This window comes from Bufo gargarizans, chromosome 10 (assembly GCF_014858855.1).
Source record: "Bufo gargarizans isolate SCDJY-AF-19 chromosome 10, ASM1485885v1, whole genome shotgun sequence".
Classification (NCBI taxonomy): Eukaryota; Metazoa; Chordata; class Amphibia; order Anura; family Bufonidae; genus Bufo; species Bufo gargarizans.
The window spans coordinates 14,046,793-14,064,103 of record NC_058089.1 but is presented as its reverse complement, the minus strand read 5'-3'; the positions used below and the strand labels follow the sequence as shown (position 1 = coordinate 14,064,103).

The 17,311-nt window shown below is 47.9% G+C and overlaps 1 protein-coding gene across 1 annotated transcript in view; it reads left to right on the top strand.

The window, feature by feature from the left end:
• The window catches only part of STK33 (serine/threonine kinase 33), a 31,017-nt gene extending 19,102 nt beyond the window's left edge, over nt 1-11,915 (top strand). Inside the window, exons 3-13 of the mRNA XM_044269914.1 lie at nt 694-807; nt 963-1,067; nt 1,595-1,733; nt 2,478-2,566; nt 3,064-3,151; nt 3,572-3,647; nt 5,450-5,562; nt 8,381-8,466; nt 8,765-8,983; nt 10,348-10,431; nt 10,813-11,915. Of these exons, the coding sequence (XP_044125849.1) occupies nt 694-807; nt 963-1,067; nt 1,595-1,733; nt 2,478-2,566; nt 3,064-3,151; nt 3,572-3,647; nt 5,450-5,562; nt 8,381-8,466; nt 8,765-8,983; nt 10,348-10,431; nt 10,813-11,010 (1,311 nt within the window). The 3' untranslated portion in view covers nt 11,011-11,915. The remainder of the gene's footprint in view (nt 1-693; nt 808-962; nt 1,068-1,594; nt 1,734-2,477; nt 2,567-3,063; nt 3,152-3,571; nt 3,648-5,449; nt 5,563-8,380; nt 8,467-8,764; nt 8,984-10,347; nt 10,432-10,812) is intronic.
• The last annotated feature ends 5,396 nt before the right edge of the window (nt 11,916-17,311 follow it).

Here is a 17,311-nt window from a genome sequence, read left to right as displayed (position 1 = left end):
CACAGTGACTGCACCAGCAGAATAGTGAGTGCAGCTCTGGAGTATAATACAGGCTGTAACTCAGGATCAGTACAGGATAAGTACTGTATGTACACAGTGACTGCACCAGCAGAATAGTGAGCGCAGCTCTGGAGTATAATACAGGATGTAACTCAGGACCAGTACAGGATAAGTAATGTATGTGCACAGTGACTGCACCAGCAGAATAGTGAGTGCAGCTCTGGAGTATAATACAGGCTGTAACTCAGGATCAGTACAGGATAAGTAATGTATGTACACAGTGACTGCCCCAGCAGAATAGTGAGTGCAGCTCTGGAGTATAGTACAGGATGTAACTCGGGATCAGTACAGGATAAGTAATGTATGTACACAGTGACTGCACCAGCAGAATAGTGAGTGCAGCTCTGGAGTATAGTACAGGATGTAACTCGGGATCAGTACAGGATAAGTAATGTATGTACACAGTGACTGCACCAGCAGAATAGTGAGTGCAGCTCTGGAGTATAATACAGGATGTAACTCAGGATCAGTACAGGATAAGTAATGTATGTACACAGTGACTGCACCAGCAGAATAGTGAGTCTCTCCCTCTCTACTGTATATACAGTATACTGTCCTCTGTATATACCGCACTGTAGGTATTATCTAGTATTACTGTATGGAGGTATTAATTTTAACTTTTTTATGTTTTAGCAAATTTATACGTTTGGTAAGAAGTTGGGACAGGGCAGCTTTGGAGTTGTCATTGAAGCCACTTACAAGGAGACGGGGAAGAAGTGGGCCATTAAGAAGGTGAATAGAGAGAAGGTAAGATGTTGTGTTACTCTCGTTAGATGATGGTGGTGATAATCTCAGCATCCATCCATCACCTGAAAAATAAAATCCAAATTCACTTCACTAGCTACTATCACTCCCAGCATGCTCTGCACCCCCACTTTTGTTCTTCCCTGACCTCTCCTTAGGCTGGAAGCTCCGCTGTCAAACTGCTGGAACGGGAGGTTTCCATCTTGAAAAGCGTAAATCACGACCACATCATCCACCTGGAGGAAGTGTTTGAAACTCCCAAGGTAAGTAGTCCTTGTTTCCTGTCCTTACCACTGGAGATTGGCCGCGTGTCCCCTGATCGGGCCCTAAACTACACACCATGGCTGGGCTCCCCTGTAAGGTGCCGTTTATCCTGCAGCATGTCCGAGCTGCGTTCCCCCTTCTGTAGTTAAATCCTGTCTCATACTCCAGTCACATCCAGAGCTGCCTTCTTCACTCTCTTCTTACATTATGTCTTATTCGCCAGTCTCATCCAGAGCTGCCTTCTTTACTCTCTTGTTACACCCTGTCTCATGCTCCAGACACATCCAGAGCTGCCTTCTTCAACCTCTTGTTACATTATGTCTTATTCTCCAGTCACATCCAGAGCCCGGTGTGAACAGGACAAGCCCCACAATGCATTATACCCTGTACCGTCACAAGGGGGCAGCAGAGGGAGTAACATCCGGCAGCCTGTGGGCTAACTAGAAGCAGAACTAGTATGCAGGTTTAGATGTAACCGGAGATAATTTCCAAACGATAAAGCAAAGTCTGTGCCGGTTTCCTTCAGAGGGTGTACCTGGTAATGGAGCTGTGTGAAGGCGGAGAGCTGCGGGAGATCCTGCAGCGGAGGAAGCGGCTGTCCGAGACTGAAACCAGACACATTATCCACAGCCTGGCTTCGGCCATCGCCTATCTTCACAAGAAAGGTATGCAGCGCGGCTGCTGAGTGATGATACGAGTATTATACAGTGGGATCAGCATCAGCTCTACAGGACCAGGCTGCCGCTGACTCCTATTTCATAAATGGAAACAGTCAGCAAGCCGGTAAAAAAATAAAATAAAAATTGATGTGTAAAACCCCCATAGGCTGTCATTATTCTGAAAACAGCCATGTGATGACCATTAAAAATCATCCTTTACATGGCTGTGTAAATGATTGTAAGCTCTTGTGGGCAGGGTCCTCTTTCCCTCTGTACCAGTCTGTTAATAGTTTCTTGTTTTACTGTGATTTTTTATTTTTTTTTATTTCTGTGTAACCTCAACTGGATGTACATGGAAGTAATTTATAACCAATAATAACAGTGATGGCCGAAACCTTGAGTACCAGAGCCATGATCTGCTGTCCACTGGCGCACTCTGCTGGTGGCTCCGAGGTGCTGCACATAATGTGCTTCCGTATATACATCTATCTCTGATCCACCATTGTTGCCTTACATAAAGTGAAGGGATTGTCCTGAATGTCTCTCAGCCAGCCGCTATCTATAAATCAGCAGACAGTGATTGGCTACAGGGGTCACAACATTATCACTGCTCGGTTACATCGGAGTATGTGTACATACTTTACTTATCCTGAGCTACATCCTGTATTACACTCCAGAGCTGCACTCACTATTCTGCTGGTGATCTTGCAGGGGTTGCACAGATATCATCTTCTGTCTTTGCTCTTGTAGACATCGTCCATCGGGATCTGAAATTAGAAAACATTTTAGTGCAGAGCGAGGAGGCAGCAGAAGGTGCAGAGATGAAGCTGAACATCAAGGTGCGACCTGCCTGACCTTCTCTATGATCTTACAGGGGTTGTCCTCTCCTACGTGGTGGCAGATAAGTGCGGGTCACAAAGCAAAGGAGACCTGGCGCTCGTCTATTTTCAGGACTCCGATAGAGTTTGGGGCGCGGTTCTGGAGAAGGGTACGGGTCTGACTTTGGTAGCATATCCTAGCAATATGCCGCCAGTCTCTTAGATGAGACAATCCACTTAATGTCAATATTTATTCTCAACCAGAAGGGGGCAGCAGCGCCTTATACTGATCCTGTATTCTCCACTGCAGCGTTCAGTCACTCGTTGTTTTTGGAAACAGTCAGCAGAACCCCTGATACTGCTGGAGGGGAAGCATTATATGGCCCCCTTTTAGTCAGGGCTTGGTCATAATGAGGTCCTGACTGGGGGGCCCCACATGTCCTAGAAGAAGGTTCACTTCTCGAATCTCAGTGGTTTAATTCGTTCAATATTTTTAAACTTTTTTTTTTCTTGTTTAGGTGACAGATTTTGGTCTGGCCGTACAGAAAGGTGGGGTCGGCAGTGAGAACATGTTGCAGTCCACCTGTGGGACTCCGATATATATGGGTAAGAGCGCAGGGATGGACGCCCATGGTTGTAGGCATCAGTCGGGTCCGGATCGGTGACGCTGCGCAGTCGTGCCGGTCGGGTCGCTCCACTTTGAGCCTTAGTTTTGCAGGATCAGCAGCCGCCACATCAAACATTTACGCCTGGATCTTGTAGCTCTGTCTGCGCTGCGCCCCAGCTGCTGGTGCAGTCACTTCCAACAATTAAAAAGTCACCTATCATCCGGATATTCCTCCAGTCATCACTTCTGTGGGAGGGAAACACGGACTGAACGAGTCTGTACATAATTCATCCCAACATCTGCCGTCTTCCTGGGCTCATCAGGGAATAAATTAGACGCCATCAGCGAGTTTGCTGCGCGGCGTGTTTAAGCATTTATAAGTGAAATCTGTATTATTAATATTAGTGTTTATCCGGCAGCTCCCGAAGTGATCAACGCTCACGCCTACAGCCAGCAGTGCGACACCTGGAGCATCGGGGTCATCATGTATATGCTGTGAGTAGTCATGGGGCGCCACCTCTATACAGTACCCTTCTTACTAAGAGTGCAAGGGAATCCTCTTTTCAGTACAGATGGTTGTACCCCATCTGTTGAGCACCGCCACTCTCTCCCCCCCCCCCCACCTTGTCTCTGTCGGGGTGCCGCTCCCCTTCCTCATCTCTGTCGAACACTGCTCTGACCCCCCCACCTCTGTTTAGCGGGTGCCCCCTCTGTCCCCCAGTCTCTAGCGGGTGCCCCCTCTGTCCCCCAGTCTCTAGCGGGTGCCCCCTCTGTCCCCCAGTCTCTAGCGGGTGCCCCCTCTGTCCCCCAGTCTCTAGCGGGTGCCCCCTCGTCTCTAGCGGGTGGCCCCCTCTGTCCCCCAGTCTCTAGCGGGTGGCCCCCTCTGTCCCCCAGTCTCTAGCGGGTGCTCCTCTTCTTGCCTGTAGAGAACTGCACCCCACTGAATGGAGGCTTGCCCGTCACTTGGCAGTAGCGGTGAGTACACTTGCGTTGTGGACACTCTCCGGCGGTAATCTGCGCGGCGTGGAGGGAAATGTAGAATCGGCATTCTGTCGTCTGTTCCCAGAACCACAGTCTGTTACCATCCCCCTGATACGTCCCGTCCTCGTCGCTGCGGCGTTGTCATTGCAGATGGATATTTTGTATTTTTTTATTTTTATTTTTACCACTCAGATCATAGTGTGAAAACATCCCGTAAATCGTGGCGCCATTCTCTGCTCTCCCGAGTGACTAATTGTGATTTTCATTATTCCGTCTATAATATCTTTATACGTCCACAAAACAAATAAAAGGAATTTGCATTTTGATGAGGATCATTATGTAATGGCGCGCGCTGACACTTGTGAAATTGGGTTATGTTCATTGGCGGAATAATTGACTACCAGAAGAAGAGCCATTTATTAGTCAATAAAGTTCATCAGATGAGCGACAGCGACCCCTGCAGGCCGGCCAGGCGCATCACATCCCGCAGGGAAGTTCCTTTCATCCGGGATCGGCACCACACCAGAGGGACAGCAGCAGATTTTATCTTGGGCTCCCAGTTTCCCTATAGGTTCTCTGTCCTTACAGGTGTGCGGCCATCTGATAATCCAACATGAGTTGGTAGGTACCCCAATACCCACCGTCCCGGGGGTCTCCCTGCTCCCAGAATAGAAGATAAATTTCGCTAAGTTTTGGGATCTCAGGTGACACTGGACGACCATCAGATGTGCATTAGGTGTTCAGCCTGTGATAGAGAGGTCCGGAGAGTTCTAGAAGAGGGGGCTGAGGAGGGGTCTGGAGGAGGGGACGGCGGAGGGGTCTGGAGGAGGGGACGGCGGAGGGGTCTGGAGGAGGGGACGGCGGAGGGGTCTGGAGGGAGGGGGCGGAGGAGTACGGAGGAAGGGGACAGAGGGGTCTAGACAGGTGGCACAAAGGGGTCTGGAGGGGGGGGGGGGGACAGAGGGCCTGGAAGAGCTGGGGGAAGGGTTCAGGAAGAGGGGACGGAGGGGGGGGGGGCAGAGGAGTCTGGGTTGGGAGCGGAGGGGTCTGGAGGAGGGGGCACTATGTGATGAGCTGTGACGAGACGTTCACGATGCAGCCCCCCGCGCTCTTCTGTCCGCTGGTTTTGCTCTCTTGCTACATTCCCCACTGTGATGTTTCTCTAATAAAACCTGACTGTGTGAACCTGGGCTAATGTGTTATTTGGGGTGAGCTTTGGTGATGAGCAGGGGGTCCGTGTCGCTCCATGTCTGCTCCAGTTACTGGTCCTAGGGGTCCATGAATCCGCTTTCTGACCTCCTGATTTTTGCCTGCAGGTTATCCGGGGATCCGCCATTTATGGGGAGCTCAGAAGACAAACTTTTTGAACTTGTAAAGCGAGGGGAATTAAAGTTCTCGGCTTCAGTCTGGCAGTCGGTGAGCGAGGCGGGTAAGTGCCCACACAGAATGTCGCACGCGTGTTTACATCCCCTGTAAGGACAGAAGCAGCGTGCGTCGCTGACAAAAGGCTTTTAATGGCCGCGAGGAGCCCGGGCCGGACCCCAGAGCCTTTCAGCAGCGACACGGCGGGCAGAGGCGGCCATTGTTCCGCTGACATGGAGGTTACTTAGGAAAGGTTCTGCTATTGATTGCCCGCCTTATGTATTATCTAATGTCAGCCAGCGGGAATGGATTGAGCCTCGCGCCTCCTCCTCCCACATGCACTTAGAGAAACCTCACACCCAGGGTCTGCACAATATTTAGGGGCAGTCGGGTGCAAACAAGGGGGGAGTCCGCACAGAATGGCCGGAGCCTCCATTTATTCCCCTGAATCTGTCAGTTTGACTAAAAGAAAAAAAAAATATTGTTAATCAGCGAGGCAAAGGCTTAAAGGGCTACTAGCCCCGTCTTCTGTGCTTAAAGGGCTACTAGCCCCGTCTTCTGTGCTTAAAGGGCTACTAGCCCCGTCTTCTGTGCTTAAAGGGCTACTAGCCCCGTCTTCTGTGCTTAAAGGGCTACTAGCCCCGTCTTCTGTGCTTAAAGGGCTACTAGCCCCGTCTTCTGTGCTTAAAGGGCTACTAGCCCCGTCTTCTGTGCTTAAAGGGCTACTAGCCCCGTCTTCTGTGCTTAAAGGGCTACTAGCCCCGTCTTCTGTGCTTAAAGGGCTACTAGCCCCGTCTTCTGTGCTTAAAGGGCTACTAGCCCCGTCTTCTGTGCTTAAAGGGCTACTAGCCCCGTCTTCTGTGCTTAAAGGGCTACTAGCCCCGTCTTCTGTGCTTAAAGGGCTACTAGCCCCGTCTTCTGTGCTTAAAGGGCTACTAGCCCCGTCTTCTGTGCTTAAAGGGCTACTAGCCCCGTCTTCTGTGCTTAAAGGGCTACTAGCCCCGTCTTCTGTGCTTAAAGGGCTACTAGCCCCGTCTTCTGTGCTTAAAGGGCTGCTAGCCCCGTCTTCTGTGCTTAAAGGGCTGCTAGCCCCGTCTTCTGTGCTTAAAGGGCTGCTAGCCCCGTCTTCTGTGCTTAAAGGGCTGCTAGCCCCGTCTTCTGTGCTTAAAGGGCTGCTAGCCCCGTCTTCTGTGCTTAAAGGGCTACTAGCCCCGTCTTCTGTGCTTAAAGGGCTACTAGCCCCGTCTTCTGTGCTTAAAGGGCTACTAGCCCCGTCTTCTGTGCTTAAAGGGCTACTAGCCCCGTCTTCTGTGCTTAAAGGGCTGCTAGCCCCGTCTTCTGTGCTTAAAGGGCTGCTAGCCCCGTCTTCTGTGCTTAAAGGGCTGCTAGCCCCGTCTTCTGTGCTTAAAGGGCTACTAGCCCCGTCTTCTGTGCTTAAAGGGCTGCTAGCCCCGTCTTCTGTGCTTAAAGGGCTACTAGCCCCGTCTTCTGTGCTTAAAGGGCTGCTAGCCCCGTCTTCTGTGCTTAAAGGGCTGCTAGCCCCGTCTTCTGTGCTTAAAGGGCTGCTAGCCCCGTCTTCTGTGCTTAAAGGGCTGCTAGCCCCGTCTTCTGTGCTTAAAGGGCTGCTAGCCCTGTCTTCTGTGCATATAGCTTAAAGGTATCTTAAACTTTATGCATTAATCCCTGAATATTTTCAAGACCTCTGCTTGCTGTTATTTGCCCTGGTGCTCACACAGGGGCCGCGTGCGTGACAGAACACGGCACCGATAACTGCGCTGTAATGAGAAGTGTACCATCACATGGAACCAATGGATGAAAACATTGAAGGTTCCTCACGATTGCCAGCCAGCAGAGATCTTGAAAACTGTGAGGGATTGATGCAGAAAGTAAAAAGAAAATGGTTAAAGAGTTTCATTATACAAAAAAATAAGATTTATTGAATCCAGAATATCCCCTTTTTAGGAAGTCCTGCAGCTTTATATTAGTTCTTCTTTCAGATCCTCTCCTCACCATTTTCTAGATCTCTGCTTGCTGTCCATTATTGGAATTTTGTTGTTAATATTCAGAAGCGGAGATTTCATCTGGATTTAATACTTCTCGCAGCTGAGGTTTTGTTACAGTTGCTTTCAGCCTATGTAATATTGTCGCAGCAGGACAAAGCGCAGTTATCCTACAGGATTGCTTAGACCAGGGCTGGTCAACCTGAGGCTCTCCGGCTGTTGCAAAAACTACAACTCCCAGCATGCCCAGACTGCCTACAGCTATCAGCCTACAGCAGGGCAAGGTGGGAGTTGTAGTTTTACAACAGCTGGAGAGCCGCAGGTTGGCCATGCCTGGCTTAGACCAAATTCTTTTGGTACTAAGAAGAATGATTCCAGTTTGGTGACAGCAAACAGAGATCTTGAAAATAGTGAGGATTTGAAAGAAGCAGTTCTAGGTAAGTGTTCGCAGAGTTGAGTTTGGGTTTTAACTGCTGAGGTTTTGCTCCTTTGGCCGGATACATAGACATATATCACGTATTCCAGGCATGCTCTACCTGTGGTCCTCCAGCTGTTGCAAAACTACAACTCCCAGCATGCCCGAACAGCAGGGCATTGTGGGAGTGTTAGTTTTACAACAGCTGGAGGGCCACAGGTTGAGCATGCCTGATGTATTCATTAGTGGGGTGGGGTGATTGCAGGTGCACGGGGGTCTTTGTGTTTAAGGGGCCACATGCAAAAACAGTGGCATGATCAATGACTCGTGTCAGTTGAGGGGCCCCGATTCAGATTATGTATCAGGACCCTGTAACTTCAGTTCTGTGTACCTCCCCCTCCCCCGTCCTCACATCCTTCCCGATATTCTGCATTTGTCTTATTGTTTGTTCTTTTTATATTTTCTTCAAGCCAAAGATGTTCTGCAGAAGCTTCTGCGAGTGGATCCCGCCGACCGGATCACTGCTAACGAGCTGCTCGACAACCCCTGGATCACAGTAGGTTGCTGCCTATAGAACTTCAGTAAAATACCGTGAACCCCAGGTTTCCCGGGCTGCACGCCAGGATAATCGCACTTCATCTCAGGTTACAATGCAATATGGCGCCTCATTGCTGCTAATACTAGCCATGGGTGTCACAGAAGTCCCATGTAAATATGGAGTCACGTGCCCGCAATAACACCGCAGCATGCAGTCCTGAAGATCCTGGGCGATCGGTACTTGTGCCACCCTCCATATGGCGCCGCTGTCCGCTGTGCAATCCCTCTCTTACAGAGTCTTTTCTGTCATTGGTTAGGGGGACACCAGCAGCGTCCAGAGACCCTCCAATGTGCTGGAGATGATGAAGACATGGAGGAACAGCCTGGACAATGATGACCATCTGGAAGGAGATTCAAACAGCGTTTCAGACGCCGCCATGTCGGGCACGGCCAAGGATCGGAGCAGCCCAGCCAGCAGCAATGGCACGTCTGAGACCGACAGCTGCAGCAGCAAACCATCCACGCCTACCAAACCGGTATATAAAGGAGACCCCCACCCAGACGTGCACACACATGTATTTGTCTATGGGACCCCTAACCAGCCCCTTCCCACCTCTGCAGGAGAACGCTGCATCCCCTCCCCCCTCCGTAACGTACGGTCCTTTTGATTTACAGCACAGGCGCTGTCTTCCTGTGATAACACTGAAGCGTTAAAGCCGGGACGTGACCCCATTTAACGAGTAGCGTCCCATAAAATCTCAGTTTTATTGTTATTTGCGGTTTATTGACGAATCGGACGTTTCCCTTCCATGCGCCGTATTTCTGAGCGACGTTTTCAGTGTCTTTTTACTGGACAGTAAATGTCAGCCTCTGACTTACAGACGGGATGGCCGCTACGTTTTCTCGTAATTCGTATCTTTGCTTAGTTTATTGCTGGGGGATAAACTCTTTGTGGCAAAGGAAGGACTCGCCGACGGTCCCATACTGCTCCTCTTTAAGTGGGTCATGCCCCTCCTCATGCCCACTATACTGGACACCGTTATTAAAGGGATATTCCACTTTTGCAGATCATTCCTTAATGAAAAATTGTGTAACTTTTCAATACACATATGGCTGCAAACCCGTCCTGACCTAATACTTCTCACAGCTGAGGGTTGGTAACAATTGCATCCAATCTAGACTATCCTCCATGACTCCAGGTTCAGACATTTTACCTGCAATGATACAAACAGGAGAGGAGAGAGCTACTGTTGTGTTCAGCTCACGGTCTTATTAGGCTACTTTCACATCCGGCAGGGCTCAGCAAAAAACGCTTCCATCATAATACATCCGTTCTGAATGGATCCGGTTGTATTATCTCTAAAACCATTGTAAGTCAATGGGGGACGGATCTGTTTTGTTTTTGTGTCAGAGAAAACAGATCCGCCACCATTGACTTACATTGTGAGTCATGATGGGTCCGTCTTGCTCCGCATCTCAGGACGCACTCAAAAACGAAGCTTGAAGCGCTTTTCTGTGCGTCATGGGAACGCAATGAAACGGAACGGAATGCATTCTGCTGACTCCGTTCCCTTCAGTTCAGTTTTGCCCCCGTCCTATGACGGACTTCAATAGCGGAAAAGGAAAGCACAGATGTGATAGTAGCCTTATCCACGTACTCCTGGGGCGGGGGGCCCTTTAACTTCCTCTGTTGGGGTCCCGGTTGACCGTTGCAGTGACAGCCGCTGTTTGCGGACATTTCTTGGTCAGTGCTATAAACGCCTGTAGACTGGGTGACGTACACAGCGCGGCGGCCGCCGCCTCCCTTCCTGCGTCTACTCCTTCTGTTGTGTCCTTCACCGTGCGTCCATTCAGCCCCCCCCCCCCAGCCGCTGATAAATCTTTGCTTCATTACTTTTAGGTTGAGAAGAAGAAGCTTCTATCCTGTTCTCTGCCAAACGGGACGGTCCTGAAGAAGAACGCAAGCCTCCGGCCTTCTAACGCAGTAAGTTCAGCATGCATGTGGACTACTTACAACTGCAAGCGGGTGAGGGCACCGGCCAGGTAGGTTACTATCCATTGCTATTATTTCTGCCCCCCCCCCCCCCCCCCCCCATACACAATGGGCTCAGCTGAAGATGCTTGTTTACTTATTAACTCCAAGCGGGTACGGGCACCTGCAAGGTAGGTTACTGTCACTGTAAGTCAGCTGCACCCTGGGCTTAGACAAGCATGCATGTGTTTTCAGCCCTGATTACAGCTCTGGGGGAGTGAATGCACCAGCAGTCACTGGGTGGATCATTGCTTTATCTAGATAGAATTCCGCATGGAAGTGACACATTATCTGTCTGTCCCCACCTGTATCATGTCTGTTCTCTGTCCTCAGCCAGCCGAGAGGAAAACCTCTCCAAAGTCCAAGCCCAGACGGCTCCAAGATGGCCAGGACCAAACTCTGTCACAGACCTTAAGAGTGACCCCCGGGAAGGTGGACCCCGGAAGAATCTGCATGAGCTCCAGTCACAGTTTGGGCCACAGAGTGTCTGCCGGACCCCCGAACACCCCCCGCCCGAAAAAGATGTTGTAACCCTCAACAATAGGAAATCTTTGTGCCAAAGTAACAGGGGCCCAACCCCCACAATGAAGAGCAGACACAGGAGATTTCATTCTCTGCTACGTGTGAACACCGCAATCAACACATTTACGGAACTGTCTCTGCCGGAGCCGAAGACCCAGCCCTTTGATTGCACTGACTTTAGGGAACACAATGCGGACCCCCCCCCCCCTGTGCCTTGTGTAGTGTCTTAGAGCAGATGCGCTGTCCTCCCCTGCAGATCCGGACCTTAACCACCTATCCATAACTTATCACCGTACCTTAAAGGAGAGATTGGTGCTTTGTAAGGACGGCGGCAGGGAGTGGGTAAAGGCTGCTGCCCGGTCTGGGCATCACTACAATGGAGGAATTTCTGAGGTCAAGGACTAGAAGTCCAGAGAGGGGACTGTTAGGACGAGAATGCGTAAGTAGACTACATTGATAGCAGAGATTCCTCCATTGAAGCTGTAAGTCTGTCAGCAGCGTGCTGCAGTTACGCCGTGGTGACGCCTGACGTGCCTGTGACTTTACATAGAATTGCATTGACACAAAGCACATCAGCAGGACACGAGGGGACCGCAAAACGTAATCCAGCCCGTATATAGGCTGCCCCAATGGCCCCCTCCACCCTGGCCCAGCCCTCGTCATCATTCGGTTTCTTTTCCCATCAATATTCTTATTCAGTCTCTCAAAAGATCTGGAGAAGTGACCGGATTTTTATTAAAATGACAATGGTCACGGCTTGGACCCCACAGACCGCTCCTAACTTTGTGCTGCTATGATGGCGATGAGTGAAATCTGAGCGTGTAGCTGGGAGCGGCGCACGCCCGACTTCTGAAACTCACATTCATGTGTTAACTCTTCAGATTTTCTCTTCCCATTAAAAACTTGTCATCTCATCTGCTGCTGCCATTTCTTCTGTGAAATTTGCATGGAAAAACAATGGGATTTAGTCATTTGACAAAAATCTGATTAATAGAGCAGCAACCCAGAGAGCGTGTCGTCGTCGGAGGTCCCATAATCCCCCTCTGCCCTCAGCTGACGGCACAATGTATCCCTGTCCACGAGACGGCAGCCGTCGCGCCACGTCAAGCGGCATTAGTAATCAGATTTTAGGTAGAGAATCATCTTAAAGGGATTTTTTTTCAGTTTAGAAAACCAATCTTGAAAAAGAGGGAACGTTTCCCCACCAAGACCCTCGTCTGTGATCCAGGACAGGGAGCGGCTGTCATTCTGGGGCCCCCCCCCCCCCCCCCTCTCATCTCTGCATCCCATAGATTTCTACAGGATGTGGCCAGATAATAATGGATTCTTAATACTGATACATTGTAACAACCCCTCAGCATATGTAATAAAGAATGTCCCAATTTAATGGTGAGGAATTGAAGTACAACGTATATTAGAAAGTTTCTGAACTTTACATCGCGGAGCCGACCCCCAGAGCGCCTCGGAACGGATCTTGAGCAGCAGCCGCTTATTGGTGTAAAGAGGATGTGACGTTGAATCGCCGTTGCCACGGTTTATTAGGTTTCACGTTTCTGGTATAAAATTCGTCCAATCGCAGAACATCCCCCTCCCCCGCCGAGTTGTTAAATATAGTTTGTCTTCGCCGCGCCGTCACCCCAGAATCTAAATTAAGCCTTTTTTTTTTTTTTTCCTAATTCATCCTGCAATTTTCCGAGGCTGCGCAGGCAGATGGTAGTTTTTTCGCGCAGGACTATCAATCTCCTAATGACGTTCCTTATTTTAAACTACTTTGTATTCAGGACTTCAGCAATTATAATAAATGAGTTCATTTAAACTTCAAATCAATCAGAGGAAGAAAAAAAAAATGTAAGTACCAATTAAGAATGAAAAAGTGATCTCCATCATCGTCTCCAATATTAATGTGGTGTGATGGGGCTGTTGGCGGCCGCAGAGCGTTACAGCTGCGTACACCGAGAGCCGCGACGCTCTGCTACCTGGATGATTGTGTGAATAAGATGTGATCGCTCTGTCACCTGTGTCGTGACAACAAAGCTAACGACTCACTAATGAGGGCTGAGCTCGGCCGCAGTCCCACCGCCGCCAGATCCCACAGCGAAAAATCGGAATCATCCCACTTTCCAAGGGTACTTACCTCTGACTTGGTTACACCTAATACAGCGATTGAAACGCGCTAGTCCTCCTGCACATGGCCATATTACGGCTTTGTATACCTCTTGGGGCTGCCATTGTAGAGAAACACTCGCTGGGGTACATTGTAAAACATTTTGTAGGGTCCCCACCCTTCCCATGGGTGAGCTTGATAGACATGTCTTTTTTATTTTTATTTTTTATTTTTTTTTCAACCATATTAACTATGTAACTATGTCTGCTTGCCATCAGTGAATAGAACCAATCATCTATGGTTTAGGCTACTTTTACACTAGCTTTTTTTGAGGATCCGTCATGGATCTCCCAAAAAAATTCCGTTACAATAATACAAGCGCATGCATCAGTCATAAACGGATCCGGTTGTATTATGTCTTATATAGCCATGACGGATCCGTCATGAACACCGTTGAAAATCAATGGGGGACGGATCTGTTTTCTATTGTCGTCTCGCTCCGCTGCTTGTAGCGTTATTCTGTCCGCGATTGGAGCGCAATTAAACGGAATAGAATGCATTTTGTAGCGTTTCGTTCAGTTTTGTCCCCATTGACAACACTGAAGCATTTTCATCCTATGACGGATCTCAATAACGGAATTGAAAACGCTAGTGTAAAAGTAGCCTTAAATACTGCAGACCATACCTCTCCTCTGTACTGGTAGTTTGCTACAGTGTGTCAGTGCTGGTGAAATGTATCAGTTGGGATTGTAACAATTTTTGTTTTACAATACAATGGGTTAAATACTGAATGATCCATATCAGACATGGCGCCGCTGCTCACAGTTACCTGGAGGAGAACAAGCGCTGTAGAAATCACAAGCGACAGCTGTTTATGGGGCAACATAGGATTTTCCCCCTTAGAACACCCCAGACCCTGTCACTACTGACCGTAAACGAACGCTGCGGGGAGAGGAAATGTTTTACATGAAGACAGCGCAGCCGCCAACGCAGAGTATTTGGGACTTTGTGTTACTTAATGCTTATGGGATCCACAACAAAGAAAAGCTTCAATTCTTCCCGTCCCTCTGGGTCCATTCACTTATTACGACTCGGTAAACCGCAGCAGTACAACCATTGACAAAGTAGAAAAACGTGTTACATCCAGGACCGCGCAGTCAAAGCCGCAGTGATTTAATGGTAGAGCTCACCACCTGCTCGGCCCACGTATAGTAGATGTTTCCAGAACGTATTCTCCTTATTCAGTAATTAACCTGATTGTCCCACAAAACTGTCATTCTCAATCTAATTACCAATCTGAATCTGTTATAATCTCTTACATCTTCATAAAGGTGAGAGCTGAAATTCGCTGCCTACCCATAAGGTAAGAGGCTAAAACTCAGCAGCCACCACAAGAGGGATGTACATATTCTACAGTTGCAAAAAAAAAAAAAAACTTTGGAATGATCTGGATTTCTGCACAAATTGGTCATAAAATGTGATCTGAGCTTCATCTAAGTCACAACAATAGACAATCACAGTCGGCTTAACCTAATAACACACAAAGAGTTAAATGTTACCATGTTTTTATTGAACACACCATGTAAACATTCACAGTGCAGGTGGAAAAAGTATGTGAACCCCTAGACTAATGACACCTCCAAGAGCTAATTGGAGTGAGGTGTCGGCCACATGGAGTCCAGTCAATGAGATGAGATTGGAGGTGTTGGTTACAGCTGCCCTATAAAACACACACCAGTTCTGGGTTTGCTTTTCACAAGAAGCATTGCCTGATGTGAATGATGCCTCGCACAAAAGAGCTCTCAGAAGACCTACGATTAAGAATTGTTGACTTGCATAAAGCTGGAAAGGGTTATAAAAGTATCTCCAAAAGCCTCGATGTTCATCAGTCCACGGTAAGACAAACTGTCTATAAATGGAGGACGTTCAGCACTGCTGCTACTCTCCCCAGGAGCGGCCGTCCTGTACAGATGACTGCAAGAGCACAGCGCAGACTGCTCAATGAGGTGAAGAAGAATCCTAGAGTGTCAGCTAAAGACTTACAGAAGTCTCTGGCATATGCTGACATCCTTGTCAGCGAATCTACGATACGTAAAACACTAAACAAGAATGGATTTCATGGGAGGACACCACAGAGGAAGCCACTGCTGTCCCATAAAAACCATTGCTGCACGTTTACAGTTTGCACAAGAGCACCTGGATGTTCCACAGCAGTACTGGCAAAATATTCTGTGGACGGATGACACCAAAGTGGAGTTGTTTGGAAGAAACACACAACACTATGTGTGGAGAAAAAGAGGCACAGCACACCAACCTCAAAACCTCATCCCAACTGTGAGGTATGGTGGTGGGGGCATCATGGTTTGGGGCTGCTTTGCTGCGTCAGGGCCTGGACGGATTGCTATCATCGAAGGAAACATGAATTCCCAAGTTTATCAAGACATTTTGCAGGAGAACTTAAGGCCGTCTGTCCACCAGCTGAAGCTCAACAGAAGATGGGTGCTGCAACAGGACAACGACCCAAAGCATAGAAGTAAATCAACAGCAGAATGGCTTAAACAGAAGAAAATCCGCCTTCTGGAGCGGCCCAGTCCGAGTCCTGACCTCAACCCGATGGAGATGCTGTGGCAGGACCTCAAGAAAGCGATTCACACCAGACATCCCGAGAATATTGCTGAACTGAAACCGTTCTGTAAAGAGGAATGGTGAAGAATTACTCCTGACCGTTGTGCGCGTCTGATCTGCAACTACAGGGAACGTTTGGTGGAAGTTATTGCTGCCAAAGGAGATTCAACCAGTTATTAAATCCAAGGGTTCACATACTTTTTCCACCTGCACTGTGAATGTTTACATGGTGTGTTCAATAAAAACATGGTAACATTTAACTCTTTGTGTGTTATTAGGTTAAGCCGACTGTGATTGTCTATTGCTGTGACTGAGATGAAGATCAGATCACATTTTATGATCAATTTGTGCAGAAATCCAGATCATTCCAAAGGGTTCACATACTTTTTCTTGCAACTGTATGTACGAGAATCTAACTACTATAATACTGCCTCCTATGTACAGGGATACAACTACTATAATACTGCTTCTATGTACAAGAATATAACTACTATATAAACCCTGAGGTCCCTGAATCGTGTTGGGGATGTGGTACAGGTATTGGGTCTTTGTCGCATATTTGGTGGTTTTGTCACAAGATTCAACCGTTTTGGAAGTCAATTGAGTCAGTGGTCAACCAAATTTGCAAAACTAAGGTTTCGATAGATGCTAAACTGGTGCTTTTATGGTGCCCTAACAGCTCTCTATCTCCCTCTAAACATGACCTCCCCACGATGCTGCTTACAGCAGCTAAGTTACTTATTCCCTTTTTGTGGAAGAATGACTCCCCACCGACTCTTCTTATGTGGACCGACAAGGTGGACCAGATCTACCGTTTCGAGGAGCTTGCGCATTGGGAGACTAACTCACGCGCCCGCTTCTTAAAACTGTGGTCCCCATGGAAAGTTCACAGAAATTTTACATGATAGAGCAGAAGTTATCTCACTTCCTCGTTTCCCCCCCCTCCTCCCTTCTGATTGTCCCTTCCCCTTCTTCCCCTTTTACATTTTTATTTGGTGTTTCTTACTAACTATGACAAGATTGATTGTATTGTCTATGCATGATGTATATGCCAGATGAGCATTTGGAGATTTGTCATCACCACTGAAATGTCATGTATGGGCCTCGACCCTGATTTCTTGCTCTTTTTCAATAAAAAGAAATATGGTTAAGAATATAACTACTATAATACTGCTCCTATGTACAAGAATATAACTACTATAATACTGCTCCTATGTACAAGAATATAACTACTATAATACTGCCTCCTATGTACAAGAATATAACTGCTATAATACTGCCCCTATGTACAAGAATATAACTGCTATAATACTGCTCCTATGTACAAGGATATAACTCCTATAATACTGCCTCCTATGTACAGGAATATAACTCCTATAATACTGCTCCTATGTACAAGAATATAAATACTATAATACTGCTCCTATGTACAAGGATATAACTACTATAATACTGCCTCCTATGTACAAGAATATAACTACTATAATACTGCTCCTATGTACAAGAATATAACTACTATAATACTGCTCCTATGTACAAGAATATAACTACTATAATACTGCTCCTATGTACAAGAATATA